The sequence below is a fragment of the Miscanthus floridulus genome, chromosome 3, assembly GCF_019320115.1.
Source record: "Miscanthus floridulus cultivar M001 chromosome 3, ASM1932011v1, whole genome shotgun sequence".
NCBI lineage: Eukaryota > Viridiplantae > Streptophyta > Magnoliopsida > Poales > Poaceae > Miscanthus > Miscanthus floridulus.
Genome location: NC_089582.1, coordinates 110,670,591 through 110,688,104, shown reverse-complemented (window position 1 = coordinate 110,688,104; position 17,514 = coordinate 110,670,591). Strand labels below are relative to the sequence as shown.

General features: G+C 46.6%; 1 protein-coding gene across 1 annotated transcript; it reads left to right on the top strand.

The window, feature by feature from the left end:
- Nucleotides 1–428: 428 nt before the first annotated feature.
- Nucleotides 429–875, top strand: LOC136546454 (uncharacterized; the record flags this gene model as incomplete). The annotated part of the gene is made up of 3 exons (XM_066538429.1): nucleotides 429–468; nucleotides 572–693; nucleotides 813–875. Coding segments are annotated over 3 exons (225 nt in total), but the record flags the coding sequence as incomplete, so codon positions are not given.
- Between the last annotated feature and the right edge of the window lie 16,639 nt (nucleotides 876–17,514).

Genomic DNA, 17,514 nt, shown 5'->3' with positions numbered 1-17,514 from the left:
TGTAGACCGAATTTTTTTTTGCAGGTACTCTTCAGAGGAACCCATTGGCTGCGGCAATGGGCAAGACTGCAGCGGCGTGATGATCTATGGGACCAGCTGACATCTGCTTGGTGGCTTTTGGAGACATCAGCCTTGCATTTCTTTAGTTTCAATGGGTGGTTCTCAAATATATTTATCGGTCTTTCTTAGTCAAGACTTTACTTCACGCTTTGTGTTTCCAAAGTCTGGCTGTGAGCTTGTGAACTGTGTAAGTTGTGTGCTCATCGTTGGGTCGAACCTTGTAATAATTGATCTGATTTTACCTCATGGTAGATGAAGCCGGATATAAACTATCCTTTATCTAAAAAAAAAATATTGTATCAAGTTCTTATTATTTCATCTCTCTTGGCATACATCTTTAATAATGACAAATGGAGAAAAAGGTATAAAAACTTGGGCAGCTGTTCGACACGTCGGTGGGCATCACAGGTGAAGGCCAGGCCGAGCGCTTACCCTACGTTGTAGTCATTAACTGTACCAAGAAATGGCTTGTGACTAATCCTTTTCGTGGATGGTTCTTTGGTGGTTGCAGGGCAAGTTGATCTCGCGGAGTTGGATGGGCCGTTCGTGAGGCTCCGGCTCAAGGGCAAGTTCTCGCACACCCGCGCCACCGTGGTCGCGCGGATCGGCAACTACCTCAAAAACCGCATTCCGGTGAGGATATCTTCAGTTAGAGAGTGCTTGTTCCTTGCTTCAACGAATAATGTGGGTGTGGGCCGCTGGAGGAAATGGGTGTAGCTGGTGGTGATCAATGAGGTTTATTTTTATTTCAGGAAATCTTGGAGGTGCAGATAGAGGATGAGAAACAATTGGATGATAGCCCCGCTGCTTTCTGAGGTATCAAATGATCACTATTTAGTTCAATCTTGTGATTCATCCGTATGTAGCAATTGAGGTTCAGGAAAAGGAACACGCTTTCAGTCTTCAGAACTAGTCCTGGACTAGAAGTATGAGAGCTACTCAGTAGAGCACCTTACACTGTTCAGGAAAATTCTTCTTAGAGGCTACATTTCCTACACAATTGGTCTTGTACTACGTACTCTGTTAATGTCAAAATTTCGAACCACGAACGCATGAACTCTGCTTTTATTCAATCATCACTGTGGCTCACATGACAAGAACATCACCATCCTCAAATCTGAAAACCTGAATTTATGAAACTGAAGGAGCAAATATACTAGACCTGACTTTCTGTATTGTCATAATCACAGTTCCAGCTTCAGGGATTTGCAGTTTTCTATATAGTTTGCCTTTATACCATATACACATTGATTGCAGATACCCATTATTTGAAGGTGCTTATTCTAGTATTATGAAGAAACTACATGGTATTGTTGAGGGGGACCAACTTTTGGAGAAGTGTGATGGCTTTTCCTTTTAGGATCATCATCTTGTGTTTGAAAACGTTCTGCCAATGATGCGCATGCCTTTGATTGATTAAGATATTTACAAGCCATCACCGTTGTTGCCAATGATGTGTTTAAGTTGTTGTGATCATCATATATCGTTTGAAATACTATTTTCATCGGTACGGACCTGTGGTTATTTTGTCCAGCGATGCGTCCACAAATATGGTCAAACTCATAGGATTAGCAGCCGTTCATCAATCTAGGCTCGTGTTAATTCCATTTTTGTTCATAATGACAGCAATATGTTGTGACATTTTACTCTTCTCATCTCTTGTTCCTTCCCACCTTTTCAGCACATGTACTCTATACATCTCTTGTTCATAACCCCACTGAAAATAAATTGCATCCCACGCTGATGTTGAGCTCCACAGACCTGTGTGTTGAGTGTTTCCGTACATGGATCCTTTATGGCCTACTATGCACGCTCTCGTGTACACAATAGCAAATGCCTGCTCGTTGTCTTAAGGAGAAAACCCTGCTTTGCCACTCACGGTTCGCCGTTATTGTAGACATCATGGTTGATAGTTAAAACTGGCAGCCATTTTTCCAGACCAGTTATCTTCTACTTAAGTCACTCTAAAGCTTACTATTATGCGCTTGTGTGTTTTGAGATGAAGCTTTTTATCCTGGCACGTTTAGTTCCTGCTTTGCATAGAAACCAATCTTCGGCCTGTTCGTTTGGCTGTGGCTTGTTGTAAACGATCGTAAATTTTCAGCCGAAACAGTATTTTTCTCTTACACAAACCAGCCAGCAGTACTTCTTTACGAACCAGCAACGATACGAACCAGCCAACCGAACAGGCTGCTTGATGGCATTCACCAGAGAAGCTGGAATTTGTCGTCATCAAGTACTAGATAAAGTTTTGGGGTATCACATCGGATATTACATGAGGATGTCTCATGGGATGTTCAGATACTAATAAAAAAACAAATTACAGAATCCGTCAGTAAACCACGAGACGAATTTATTAAGCTTAATTATGAACTAATTAGGTTTAAAAGATTTATCTCGTAAATTAATCGTAAATTATATAATTATTTATTTTTTAATCTATATTCGATGTGACCGAGTGTAAAGCTAAACAAGGCTCAAGTACATGTAGCAGAATAATGTGCCTCCCGACTGAGGACCTTTTACTTTTCTAGCAATGGTGTTGCAGCAGAGGCCATAGCAGCGAGTGCGCATTTCGACGCCGAAGTGACACGTCAAGGGACCAAGAACGCCAAACAAAAATTTCCCAAATCTGCACGGATGATTGAAACTCCACGTATTGCCTGTTTGCTTTGCCGTCTGGCAAAGTTGCCTGGTCGGTGCAGGAACTTCTCCCAAGCGTTCGATTTTTTCCGCTTCGGGTCAGGATCTCTGCCTGGCGCGAGCTGTTCGGTCGGCTTGTTCGCATCGTTTTTGGTTCGTGAAAAAGTAATGCTGGTTGGTTTGTGTGAGAGAAAAATACTATTTCAGCTGAAAATTTACAATCATTTACGACAAGCCACGGCCAAACGAATATTAATTTCCTTCATGATCGAAATCATGGACCGAAACTGCTGAGCAAGGACGATGTCGTGCGTTTTTTTTTTTTTGGAAACCAGTGCCATGGACACCAGGACGTCGGAGGTAGGGGTACTCCACAAAACTTGCAGTAGAACACGACTCTGCTGAACACTAGCTGCGTAGTACGTACTTTATATCAGACACGTTTGTTGAACAGCTGGGCTGAGTAAACAGTGATCCTGAAACGCCAAACTCGGAAGCCCTGTTGCTGTTGGGTTCGGTACTGGGGGGGTCAGGGGGCAACATGTGGCAGACCTGACCTGGAGATGCATGCATGATTCACCTCCGCCCAAAACATCCTTCAACTCTGAAATCTGACAGACAGATGGAAAACTATCGCTAGTACTGAAACAAGTGGCCATATCTCTGGGCCATGTAGATTCGTCTTGCAAAGTCCAAACCGCCATGATCGCTCTCGGGATGAATGATACACTGAGCACTGACTGGACCTGTCAATGCTGCCCCCGGTCCAGCGTTTGCGGTGGTCCTTTCCTCTGTCCTCTCCTCTCGCTCTCAAGTCTCAACCAGTTTCAGAGCTCGATGGCGCCTTGGGCTCTTGGCTAATCATTTGGCTAGTGGTCCGTTAATTATGAGAAGGAATCTTCACTAATTGCTTCCAGATTATCATTACCTCTCTCTGGCTCTCGTGCGAGGCAAACCGCCATCATTGAGCTGAATTCTTTGCACGTGGAGAGGATCATTGCTGTGGCTGTGGTTGGGCTCTCCCTCTCGTCAGGTTGCTTCTGAATAATTCAAGTTGTTTACTCGGCCTGGGCCTCGGATTGTCGGCCAGATTAGCGAGGATCCGGTTCCACTTCCAAGTCAGGCCAAACAAAAGCCGCGGGAATAATCGAGGAGCGAAGAAAGGCGCCTCCGCCACGCCACCACCGGACGCGGCTTTTGCATGCTTCCGGTCCTTTTGCTGGACTGGACTGCATTGGATTGATGGAGAAGCTAGCATAACGACAGAGATTACTGTTTGTAAGAGCGTCGCAATTTATTTGCAGGTTGCGTTTTGGGGGGCTTGGGCGTGACGCGACGACGCCAAAGTCTTTGCTCGCGCATGTGACACCACGTGAGGTGATCGTGTGTTCGTGCTTGCAAATGCTTCCAACGACCAGTGGATCATCAGCAGCTGCATGCGAGGAGTCCATTTTGTTACTAGCATGTGTCCGCGGGTTTAAGCGCGCGTTTAGTTTCAGGAAGTTGGAATTTGGGGTACTGTAGCACTTTCGTTTTTATTTGGCAATTAGTGTTCAAACATGGACTAATTAGGCTCAAAACGTTCGTCTCGCAATTTCCCACCAAACTGTGCAATTAGTTTTTTTTTTTTGTCTACATTTAATGCTCCATGCATGGGCCGCAAACATTCGATGTGATGGCTACTGTAGCACTTTTTGGGATTTTGGGTTGAAACTAAACATGGGCTAAATGATTGGTGAAGTCATCTCGACCCGTATTGATCAGTTGTTGTTTATCGTTGTCCTAAGATAAGAATGGAATAATATCTCCCTTTGACTAATTAAACCCTGGTACAACAACGTAACCGGGGTTTGCTTCAGTGTATCACCTCGTTTTCCGGTGATGCCTTATGGAGTTCTGGTGGCTAAGCTAAGCGCGTCATCTTCAGCTAATCAGCTATCACTTATTAGGGAGAAAAGAAACGCAGGATAGCGATCTCATGGGTCAGCCAATGCATGAATTGTTAATTTTTTTCGTCGCTACTCCATATGCCTGTGCTCTCTAGCTGTTATAAGCTTTCTCCAGTAGTACGTTAATTGCGCTCGCCCCATGTGTGTGCTCTCTAATTGGACAGGCCAAATGAACACATCACATCAGCTGATCTCCTGGCTTGCTTGTACGAGACGAACTCGTATACTATCCTATAAAAAGAACTTGCTAGTGATTTTGGAAGAGTTGCAGCTCGATCAGATCGCTAACACTAACAGGTCATCCATGGACTGCCAGTGCCGCATTAAACAAAAGCTCTCCACATGACTGGAAGTTTCTTCTCATTTCAGATACATACAGTCGTCAGTCATACAGCGTGTTCTGGCCCTTCCTAGGATCCATCAAATTGGCGCCTCCAAGGAAGATTAGACGTGGATTACAAGGCCGAATTGTTTACTAATTTCGCCGCCCATGCGCCTGGATTCCAGGCCGCGATTCGGGCGAATCCTTGTTGTCTTGTGCAGAGATGCTTTAACGCGGCGGCCATTGGTGAAAGACAGGTCACAGGTCCATCTGTCCTCGAATGCTCTCCGATCAGGCGCCTCCATGGCTCCATAGCTGGCGCCAAATTAAAATACTGCATGCTCATGTACTGCTGTCGTGCGAGGCATCATGTTATCCACGTCCAAGTTCCCAGAAATTATTCCTGACATTTTTTATATTTTTTTAATCATCAAGTTTGGTTTGCTACGTGATCCTGTTTAATAGGGCTTCTTTGCAAACGACTTCATCTGAGAAGTTCGACAATGCCTCTCTCTAAGCTGAACACATATGAGAAGTTGGATATGATTTCTTCCTTCTAGTAAAAGGACACGTGTATTCTGGAAGCAATGGGCATATCAATTTCCATATTCGAATGGATAGATTAACATACATTTTAACTAAACATATGTCAACAGTCAACACATATGAGATACAGTGCAAAGGGGAATGGAGAATGAAAAGAAAAACACACAGGTAGTTATTAGCGGATAAGTATGTTATCGAACAGAAGCATAGCTCAGCTATTAGGTTTCTTGTGGTCGAACGTGTCCATTCAAGTTCAAGTCCTTGACTTATGCCAGTGTGCATATTTTTCTGAATTCATTTTAGGATTTAAGGTGCTATTTTTTTAGTGGTAGGTGACATGTCAGTCACAACGAGATGTGTGTGATGATTTTGCTAATCTCAAGATTTTATCACCTCATTATTTTCGGAGGTTTGAGAAAAAAAAAAGACCATAACCATGTTTAGCGGTCCGCATGTCCTCACATTTATCCATGATTGTTTAACATATACTCCCTGCGTCCCAAATTGTAAGTTACTCCAGCTTTTCTTAAAGAGTCAAAACATCTCAAGTTTGACCAAATTTATATTATAAAGCAATAGCATTTATGATACTATAAATAAGTATCATTAGAATTTTTTCATTAATTATATTTTCATAGTATATCTATTTGATGTCATACATCTGTGTAATTCTCTCTATAATATTGGTAAAACTTGAGATGTTTTAACTCTAAAAAAGTTAGAATTTATATAAGAGATCCCAAAACCATGTAGTTTTTCATCTCGCCAAAAAGTATTGGGAGGAACAAATAAGACCATCTCGAACCGTTTCCAATAATTCACTCCTAAAATATAGAAGACAAGTTTACATCAAGAATCCTATACGATTTCTAAATTATCCTAACCACTTTTATATATTTTTTCCTCTTCTGTACATTTGCATCAGAAACACTTTCCTATTCTTTATCTTTCCCACGCCCTTCCACCTTAGATTGGTAGACCAATACGTGTCAGTCAGTTTTTCCAAGTGCCAAAAGATTGAGAGGTGAGATTGGGAACTCTTGAAGATAGATTTTTTCTATTCTTATCAAAAAATTTAGAACGCGAAGTTTTATTGGGAGCTCTTGGAAACGCTCTAATTTAAGGCGGAGGGACTATGTCACTTCTTTTAATCCATATATCCCGTGCAGGGGTATGGATTGCTGGAGTATTTACTCTAGTTACCATCTGATGGGAAAATCAGGTCGAATTTCGGAGCTTATAGATTTTGCAGAAATCTGAACTGTTCTGTTGATTTTTTTCGCGAATTCCAGCAAGGCCATGAAGATTTTGGACCGGGTCATATGACCCAAGAACTGTTGTGTCTTGCCAGTACGATTTTTATTCCCGTTGTGATGTTGACGCCGACTTCCGAGCGAGAGATTGGAACCATGGACTTGTTTTGTTGGCGAAATTTTTTGAAAAATGATACCGTAGTATTTTCGTTGTTATTTAGTAATTAGTGTCTAATCATAGTCTAATTATACTTAAAAGATTCGTCTCGTGAATTTCGTCTAAACTATGTAATTAATTTTATTTTTTATTTATATTTAATACTTTATACGTCTAAAGATTCGATGTGACGAGAAATTTTAAAAAATTTTGCAAAATTTTGGGAACTAAACACCACCCAGGTTCAGACGTTCGGTGGAGTTGTGGCAGATCAGAGCACATGCGCTGCAGGCTTTGCACGTGGCGGCACTGGTCAGAGAGTCAGAGACAAGCGAGGCTCAGTTGAACTTGAACCAACCGGAGCGCCTCCACAAGTCTGTCCACAGACGGCAGCGCACTTTGCCGGGGCATGAATAGTTCCCCGCTACAAGCTCTCGTGTTTGCCCAGTGTACTTGCCTGGTACACCGTACACTAGATGATTGTGATGTCTGATTGTGTCTCACTCTCTCTTGCAGTACCGGTACTCTGAAGTTTGGCAAATGGGCTTTGGCCATGTTCAGTACGGAGTACGATACAAGACCTAATTGTAAGATAGCTAAAAAAAAAATAGCTAAAACTTAATAGGTGGATTAATCTTTTAGTTAAGTCTTTAACTAGTTATTACTCCCTCCTGGTTCCTAAAGGATGTCGTTTCGGACATCGACATTGTCTAAAAAAACAACTTTGACCGTTACTATTTGCTATAAAATATTTATAAAATATAGTCAATATATATTTTTATGAAACTACATTTCGAGATGAATATACTTACATCACTTTCATATTTTCAAACTCAACCCAAAAAAATTCATTTGTAGTTAAAGTTTAAAATGGTTGACTTAAAAAAACCTCGAAAAGATATCCTTTAGGAAACCGGAGAGACTAACCAACTAGCTAGCCAACCTAAGCCAATTTGAGCTAGTCCAACTAGTAACTAGCCCTAACTTATCAAAGAGACCCTAAGTTTAGTTCAGCTTCATTATAATGCTCGGGAAGCAATTATAGATTGTGCAAGGAAATTCCTTCATGATTTGGCTTTGCATGTTCACATCAAGCATGGTCATAGACATTTCAATGGTTCTTTCTAAGAAAAAAACATTGCCAATTTTTTGGCTATTTGGCACAATTTTCGTTTACCAGTATTTCTGACTACCGCAAAGACCAAACTTCATTGTACTATTAGTCTGCTTAAAAAAATCACACTTTCTGTCGGAAAAAAGTACTAAGATACAAATTTAAAAACCACTATCTAGACCAAATAGCAACTCTTTAATTGCTTAACAAATGACTTAGTATCTACTAGTTGCTAGGAAAGTATACGCTTCCAATCCCTAGACAGGATTCCGGCTCGAAGAGAAAGGAAGACGTACAGTTTTTTTTTTTTTTTTTTTTTGTATATTCCCAAAACATGACACCTAATCCTGTTGCAAAAAAGTTGCATTTCACCAACCGTGCGCTCATGCCAAGAGGCATATTTTCCTTGCCAAGAGGAATGCATGGACCCGAAGAGGGACTTTCCCCACCTAATTTGCTGAAACTTGTCGCGGAATCACAAGCGCGCCCCGTTTGCATTTGGACAAGAACATATCTGAAAGCGACCTCCGCATTTGAAAATAGTGCTGACTTGACATGACAATATTTTTTCTAGTAATTAAGCTTATATTGGGCGCCACATATATTTTCATTGCGTACAAAATACAGTTCCTTCGAAGATTTTGTTCTTGGCATCATGTGCAATTCACTGATCAGGGTTACACGTGAAACTTGACATCTAGATTTATGTTTCTCATTGAGCATCGTTAATTGTATTTATCATTATTTTTTCTTTTTATTATAGGGGCACTATATATATATATATATATATATATATATATATATATATATATATATATATATATATATAGGGAGAGGCTATTCAGTAGCCGGCTACAAAATAAGTTATTCTGTAGCCACTTCCATTTACTATAATTTTATATATTAATTTACCATAATGTCAATACATATTTACGATAGTTGGGTTACTATAACATATGGGGATATTTACCATAACGTTATATTAAACCACTTAGTAAGGAGTTACTATAATCTCGTAAATTAACATAGTAATTATCATAACTCAAAGTGGCTACAGAATAAGTTATTCTGTAGCCAGCTACAGGATAGTAGTTCTATATATATATATATATATATATATATATATATATATATATATATATATGTGTGTGTGTGTGTGTGTGTGTCAGGTTCATAAACCCGGGGTCCCTCGCAGACCGGCTTCCCAACAAAAGGCTCGGCCCAAACAGACAGCGAGCAACTCATGGGCCGGCCCAAGTATCTGAACAACAGGCCAGAAAGACGATCCAATCACCGACCGAAAGGTCTGGCCGAGGAGGAGCGGCACCCGTTTTCTGACTCTGGTCCAGCTCTCCGACCGGAGCGCTCACTCCGACTCCAGCCGCCTTCGGACAGCCTCTCCGACCAGAAGGCCTGGCCACAGCACTACTTCCGACTCCGACCCCACGTCTCCGATCGGGGGTACACAGAAGCCCTGCTCACCACTCTTCTCCGACTGGCGCAACCAGAGCCGACTGAGACCAACCGACTGGGGACGCCCGTCCGAAAAGGACCAGGGAACGAATGGAGAAAGCAAGGCAAGATGCTGAAGTCAAACCACGATACCAGGGACTGTACCCTATACACCTACAGGAACAATACTCTGCAACCACCCTGACACGAACAGTGTTGTAGGCGCCGACATTTTACCTACAGTATTGTAGACGCCATTAACTCCCATACGGTAAGGCCCTCCCACATGCCTCTGGGCACCGACAGTGTTGTGGGCACCGGAATTTACCGTACCGAGTGAACATGGTGAAACTTCTCACATGCCTCTAGGCATCAACAATATATGCAGGTACCGACATCTGTCATATCCGAAACAAGACGACATAACCTCCCACATGCATCCGACATCCAACAGTATTGTGGGCGTCTACCATCATCCTGTACCTGCTAGTGTGGGCAACAAGATTTAGAAGCATACATACTCTCTCCCTCTCACTTGTAAGGCCATCCCCTTCATCTATAAAAAGGGATGCGCTCTCTCCCAAGAGGCTCAGTTGATTCAAGTATATACAAGTTAATCTAGATCGATCAGGTTCACTAGCTCACAACCACAGAACTGCCAGGTTCGGATCTCAAGCACTCGCTTGACACACGTCGCTCATAGCGGAGCCCCTATCGCTCTCGGCCCTTCCGACCGGAGCTGACCGAACCTCTTGTATATCCCATCTTTTTCCTTCTCGTTTGTAACCCCACTGTAAACTTCGAGCACCTAGGCTCAGGAATACAGTCACCGACCGACTCATACTGGACGTAGGGCATGTTGTCTGAACCAGTATAAACCCTGTGTCATTGAATGCTAGGCCACCTCCGATCACAACGTACGGCAAAACTATAAATATTTACCTGTTGGTCACTTTCTGCACCGACAGTTGGCGCCGTCCATGGGGAAAACGTTGTACGTTCAACACTTTTTGGTCATCGGATGACCCACTTTTCCGCCACCTTCACCATGGCAGGCTCAAGCGATACGACTCGCTTCGGCTCACTGGAGTTTCCCACACTCCCACCTGTTGGGATGTGGGTTCCACCCATCTTCAAGCTGTCCCAGGCCTTCCGCTTTGGAAGCCTGGATTTCTTCGCCGACTGGCTCGGCGTACTACACCTCCTCGAGGAGGCACCCGTTCTGGTGCTCATCGGAGGGGCACCCTCCATCGGCTCTAGGACGCACAACGACTTCAACAACATGGCATCTGTGCTTCATCCCGAGCAAACTCTCTGCTCAAATCCCGTTGTAAGTAATATGCGTACCATTATTTACTCTTTATTTACTATCTCCCGCCGATCATCCAGAGGGACCGTATTGCCCGCCCCATGAACACCGTATGATCGGTTCCCCTATGGCCTCGCGTCCCCTATGGATGCGTACGCTTAGGGGCTACGAAGGATGCTGGCGCCATCCTCCCTCACATCTGAATTCATGGGAATGGCGAGCTATGCTCCTGCCACTCTCCATGAACTCATGGATGACGAGGGTGAGAGCAATGGCTCCAGCATTGGTGACGTGGCACCTCGCCACCGTTCGTCTCGGGAGTGCGCTATGGCGGACGCTCTAGGACAGCCACCAGTGGTTGTGGAATCTGCGTAGACTCACACCCCTCCAGACCCACATACGGGGGCCCTCGCGTCTACGCAAGCGCACGACGAGTAATTATGACAACGGCGGTAGAACCAGCCACCACCTGCGTCGGCGCGCTCGGTACAACACGTTGTGCCCCATGTGCATGGCCCCACGAGTCGCGCCTAGGGTCATGCTCGCCAGGTCCAACATGACATCATGAACGAGGGGAACGATCTCCCATAGTTCGCTCAGGCTGGCTAGAACATCGCTACTGCGGCAATGCTTTTGCGTGGCGGTCCTGAGCCCATCGACCCCTAGGAGCGGGTAGTCTACCGGAACCTCTGGATTCTAGTAGAAGCCACCGTTGTTCAACAGGCGAAAAGCTCCGCATCATGACTCCGACATGCGCCCTCTCTCCCCATCGGGGGAACAAGGACACGCCAGATGGATCGCTCCATCTGCTCGCCGCTACAGCTGCTAGGTGTGGCTCGGGAGGTAGCAGCCGCGCCTTGGTCCGACCTGGTGCCTACTCCACACTGATCGCCGGTACATGAGCGGCTTGGTCCGCACTAGGACACTCGTAGCATCATTAGCAACCGGCATCGAGCCCACCATGATGATGATGTCCACCTGGCGGTGGTGAGAGCAGGCAACATGGATCCCGACCGAACCATCGAGGGGAGTAGTGAAACACGCCCTAGGCACGGTCGCCGGCTGGACAACCGGAGTCCCAGCGCTGAGGGCTCGGGGCCATGGGCCTTTGACCAACGTATCTAGAGAGCACCATTCCCATAGCACTTCTGACCACCCACCAACATTACCAAGTACATCGGGGAGACAAACCTCGATATTTGGCTCAAAGATTTTTGGCTCGCCTACCGAGCCAGAGGGGTGGATAATGACTATTTCATCATTCAGTATCTCCCCATCTGCATAGGGGAACATGTTCGGGTATGGCTTGAATTCCTCCCACATGATAGCATCCGCGACTAGGCGGACCGCAAGAAGGTCTTTGTCGGAAATTTCTAGGGGACGTATGTCTGCCCTGGGAACTCCTAGGACCTCAAGAGTTGCCAGCAGAAGCCCAGTGAGTCCCTAAGGGACTACATCTGTAGGTTCTCCCAACGATGCAACTCCCTCCCTGATGTCGTCAACGTAGATGTCATCAGTGCATTCCTCTCTAGGACGACCTTCAAGTCCCTGATCCACAAGCTTGGATGCCTAAAGCCCTGTACCACCCGCGACCTGCTTGACGTCGCCACTAACCACGCCTCCGGCGAGGAAGCAATCGGAGCGGTCTTCAACAGGGGCCAGGACAAAGGCAAGGTCAAGCGCATAGAGCAAGATAAGGGCCCCTCCACACAGAGGGGCAAGAAGAACAAAAAGGACCGGCGCCGACTGGACAACACCGTGTTGGTCGCCATAACTGACCGCTCGGGCAAGCAGCCCCAACAAGGCCTACCTGACCACTTCAACAAACTCATGGATAGCCCATGCACCAACCACACCTACCCCGTCAAACACCTCTACAAGGACTGCGAGCTCCTCAAATGTTTCCTACGACAGGCCAATGGGCCAAAAGAAGGGGACAGCAAAGAGGCGACAGCCAAGAAAGGAGGCACGGCGAGTAAAGATAGAGATGGTTTCCCCAACGCTGATGAAAGCATCATGATCTTTGGTGGATCCGACATCATCTGGTCCAAGCGCCAGCACAAGGTACGCTATAGGGAGGCATGCGTCGCTGAGACGGCCGTCCCCTCCTTCCTCAGCTGGCCAGAATCTCCGATCACCTTCGATCAGAGGGACCATCCCTCCCACGTCATGAGACTAGGACGCTACCCGCTCATCGTCGATCCCATCATCCGCAAGAAGCGTCTCACCAAGGTGCTGATGGACAGAGGCAATGGCCTCAACATCCTCTACATCGACACCCTCGACGCCATGCGCATCCTCCGATCGGAGCTCTGCCTGGCGGGCTCTCCCTTCCACGGAGTGATCCTGGGAGCACAGGCATACCCACTTGGGCAGATCGACTTGCCCGTCATGTTCGGCAGCCGAGCCAACTTCTGCTTGGAGGTTCTCACCTTCGAAACGGTGGACTTTCTAGGGTCCTACCATGCTATCTTGGGGCGGCCATGCTATGCCAAATTCATGGCAATCCCCAACTACACCTACCTCAAGCTGAAGATGCCAGGACCAAACGGCGTCATCACCGTGACCAATGCCTTCTCGCACACCTTCACGTGCGACCACGAGCACTACGAGCTTGCCACTATGGTCGTCAACTCATCTGAGCTCCCATGGCTCAGGGAATCATCGATCTCGGTAGTCCCAGACTACAACAAACCAACCTCCTCGATGGCCTTCTAACCACTCGAGGAAACCAAGGCGATGGGAATCAACCCCACCGACCCAACCAAGACAGTTCGGATCGGGACCCAGCTCCTGGCCAAATAGGAATGTGAGCTCGTCGACTTCCTGCACGACAACAGCAATGTCTTCGCATGGCAGCCTTCTAACATGCTAGGCATACCATGGGAGGTCGCTGAGCATGCACTGCGCCTCATCCTAGGCTTGAAGCCCACCAAGCAGCGCCTGCGTCGCTTCGACAATGAGAGGCATAGGGCCATAGGTGAAGAGATCGCCAAACTCCTGGCAGCCAGATTCATCAGAGAGGTATTCCAGTATGACTAGCTTGCTAATCCCGTTCTTGTGAAAAAGAAGACCAAGAAGTGGAGAATGTGCGTTGACTATGCTAGCCTCAACAAAGCGTGTCCAAAGGATCACTTTCCTTTACCGTGCATAGACTAGATAGTCGACTCCACCTCAGGTTGTGAGATCCTTTCCTTTCTAGATGCCTACTCAAGCTATCACCAGATTACGATGAAAGAGTCTGATCAGCTTGCAACCTCGTTCATCACCCCATATGGTTCGTATTGCTACGTAACCATGCCATTCAGCTTGAAGAACGATGGCGCCACCTACTAAAGGTGCATGCAGCAATGCTTCACCGACCAAATCGGCCTACTCGATTAGCCTAACCAAATCGAGCGGCCAAGACCAACGGTCGCCGTCTATGTTGATGACATAGTGGTCAAAACAACTCAAACCTGCGACCTGATCACAAACTTGACCGTAACATTCACGAACCTTTAAAGGTTCAACATCAGGTTGAATCCCGAAAAATGTGTTTTCGGGGTTCTAAAGGGGAAGCCACTAGGATACATTGTGTCCGAGCGAGGCATCGAGGCCAACCCTAAAAAAATCATGGCCATCTCCAACATGGGTCCCATATGCAACATCAAGGGCATGCAAAGGCTCACCAGCTGTCTGGCTGCCCTAAGTCGATTTATCTCTCAGCTCGGCGAATGGGGGATGACACTCTACAAGCTCCTTAAAAAGATAGGCACTTTCATCTGGACTGAGGAAGCCTAGCAGGCCCTAGAGAGCCTCAAAGCGTCCTTGACATTAGCCCTGATCCTCGTCGCTCTTGAACAGGGAGAACCCCTTCTCCTCTACATCGCGGCCAGCGACCATGTGGTAAGCGCTGCGCTGGTCGTCGAAAGGGAGGAGCCGGGACACCAACTTAAGGTCCAGTGGCCCGTATACTTCGTCGATGAAGTACTCACTGACCCCAAGGTCTGATACCCCCATGTGCAGAAACTCCTATACGTCGTGCTGATGGTGACCCAGAAGCTCCTACACTACTTCACCGACCACAAAGTCGCGGTCGTCACTTCATACCCACTCAAGGACATCATCCGCAACCGCGATGCCATGGGACGGATCTCTATGTGGGCACTCAAACTCATGGGCCACGACATGAGGTACATCCCCCATACCACCATTGAATCTCAGGCTCTCAAGGATTTTGTCGCCGAATGGACAGAGGTACAGCTACCGACCTCAGACGTCACCCATGAGTACTAGACAATGTACTTTGACAGGTCCGTAATGGCGCCTGGCTTAGGGGCTAGAGTGGTTCTGATCTCCTCGGACGGGAGTAGGCTCCGCTACGCCATCCGCCTCCACTTTTCAGCCTCAAACAACACCACAGAGTACGAGGCCCTAATCAACGGACTACACATCGCCATCGAGCTCGATGCTATGTGAATCTACATTCATGGCAACTCAAAGCTAGTCATTGATTAGGTTATGAAGGAGTCCTCCTACAAAAGCCCCCTCATGGCAGCATACTGCCAAGAGGTGCGCAAGCTCGAGGACAAATTCCAGGGGATCGAGCTACATCACGTCCCTCGAAGGGACAATGATGTCGCCAATTTTCTTACGAAATTGGGCGCTAGGCGGGATCCATCCCCAAGCGGGGTCTTCATTAATGACGTCCATGAGCCGTTCGCTCGCATCCTAGAAGGTCTGATCCAGACACACCTCGACGCCCAGCCAACACCCGAGGGCTCCAACCCCAATGCCAAGCCAGCGCTCGGGGGCTCTGATCCTAGTACCTCCATGATGACGTCACCCACAAAGGTCGCCGTATTGGCACTCGATCAAACCGACTAGCGAGCGCCGCTACTCGCCTACCTCCTCGAGGAGGTTCTCCCGCCTAAAAGGACTAGAACCCGATGGATCGCTTGATGCACCAAGACCCTCGTCGTTCTCAGTGACAAACTCTACAAATGGAGTCCATCAGATCGCTCGACACACCAATACCTTTGTCGCACTCGATGATGAGCTCTACAAATGGAGTCCATTAGGGGTACTCATGAAGTGCATCCCCACCAACCAGGGGAAGCAACTCTTTCTCAAGGTCCATGCTAGGATCTATGGACATCATGCGGACCCAAGGACGCTGGTCAGAAAAGCCTTTCAATAAGGTTTTTACTAGCCCACCGTGCTACAAGACGCTGAGGAGGTTGTCCGCAGATGTGAAGGATGTCAGTTCTATGCTCAGCAAACCCATTTGCCGGCATAGGAGCTCTAAACCATCCCCATCACCTAGCCATTCGTGGTCTAGGGCCTCAACATGGTGGGACCCCTGAAAAAGGGCACAGGTAGCTTCACTCACCTACTCTTAGCAGTCGACAAGTTCACCAAGTGGATAGAGGCCAAGCCCATCACCAACATCTGTTTGGAAGAGGCGGTAAAATTCTTCCTCGACATCATCTATCGGTTCGGTGTTCCTAACTGTATCATCACCGACCATGGGACTAACTTCATTGGAAAGAAGTTTCTAGACTTCAGTGATGGATATGGCTTCAGGACCGACTGGGCCTTGGTCGGACATCCATAAACTAACGATCAGGTCGAACGCACCAATGGCATGGTCCTCTAAGGACTTAAGTCATGCATCTTCAATTGACTCAACAAGTACGCCGGGCGATGGGTTGTAGAGGTCCCAGTGATCCTCTGGAGCCTAAGAATGACCCCAACCCAATCCATAGGGTTCACACCCTTCTTCCTGGCCTATGGAGCTAAGGTAGTGCTGCCCTCCGACCTCGACCACGGCGCCCCAAGAGTGAAAGCTTTCAACCGCGACCGAGCTGCGGAGGCTCAGCAAGACGTAGTCGACCTGCTCAAAGAGGCCTGTGAGACGACCGTCATCCATTCTGCTAGCTACCAACAAACCCTACGTAGGTACCACGAAAGGAAGATCAGGGGGAGGATACTCAAAGTATGTGATCTCGTACTCCGGAGGACCCAATCAACAAAGGAAAAACACAAACTCTTTCCACCATGGGAAGGGCCCTATGTAGTAACCAAAGTAATCTGACTAGGCACCTACCGACTGGAGGACAACAATGGCAATGTTCTCACCAACACTTGGAACATTGAACAGCTACATCATTTTTCCCCTAAATTTGGTCTTACCGCTTTTTTAGTCAAACACTTGCCCCTATAAAGCACCCCAGCCCGAACACTTTCAGCCCAGGTCGCTCGAGGGCTCCATAAGGGTACAATACTGAATACTACCTCTCTTTTTTACTATCACATGGTAAACAACTTCGTCCCCGAACAGAAGCGCTTTCCTTTTCCTTTGATTGTCCTATGTAACTTTGTTCTTACTCCTAAACCGAACGCACCCCGCCATGACCTATGGTTACGAGTAGCCAAGCCCCGCAGGCCATGCCCAGGCCCTTAAAAAGCTATAGCCTATGGAACTAATGGGTAGGTATAAAAAAGAAAGGACAAAAACAATAGCTATGCTAGCATAAAAATAAGGATTGGATAGCGATTCTATCACAAGAGCAGTATTGATGTATTCATCGATATAAAAAACTGTTCACATGGGGACTCACCCATGAACTCAACTATTACATTTTCTACTACTACTCCAAATATTACTGTGGTCGCTCGATGACATCGCCTAAATGCCGTCGAACATAACTACCACCGCTGGGGC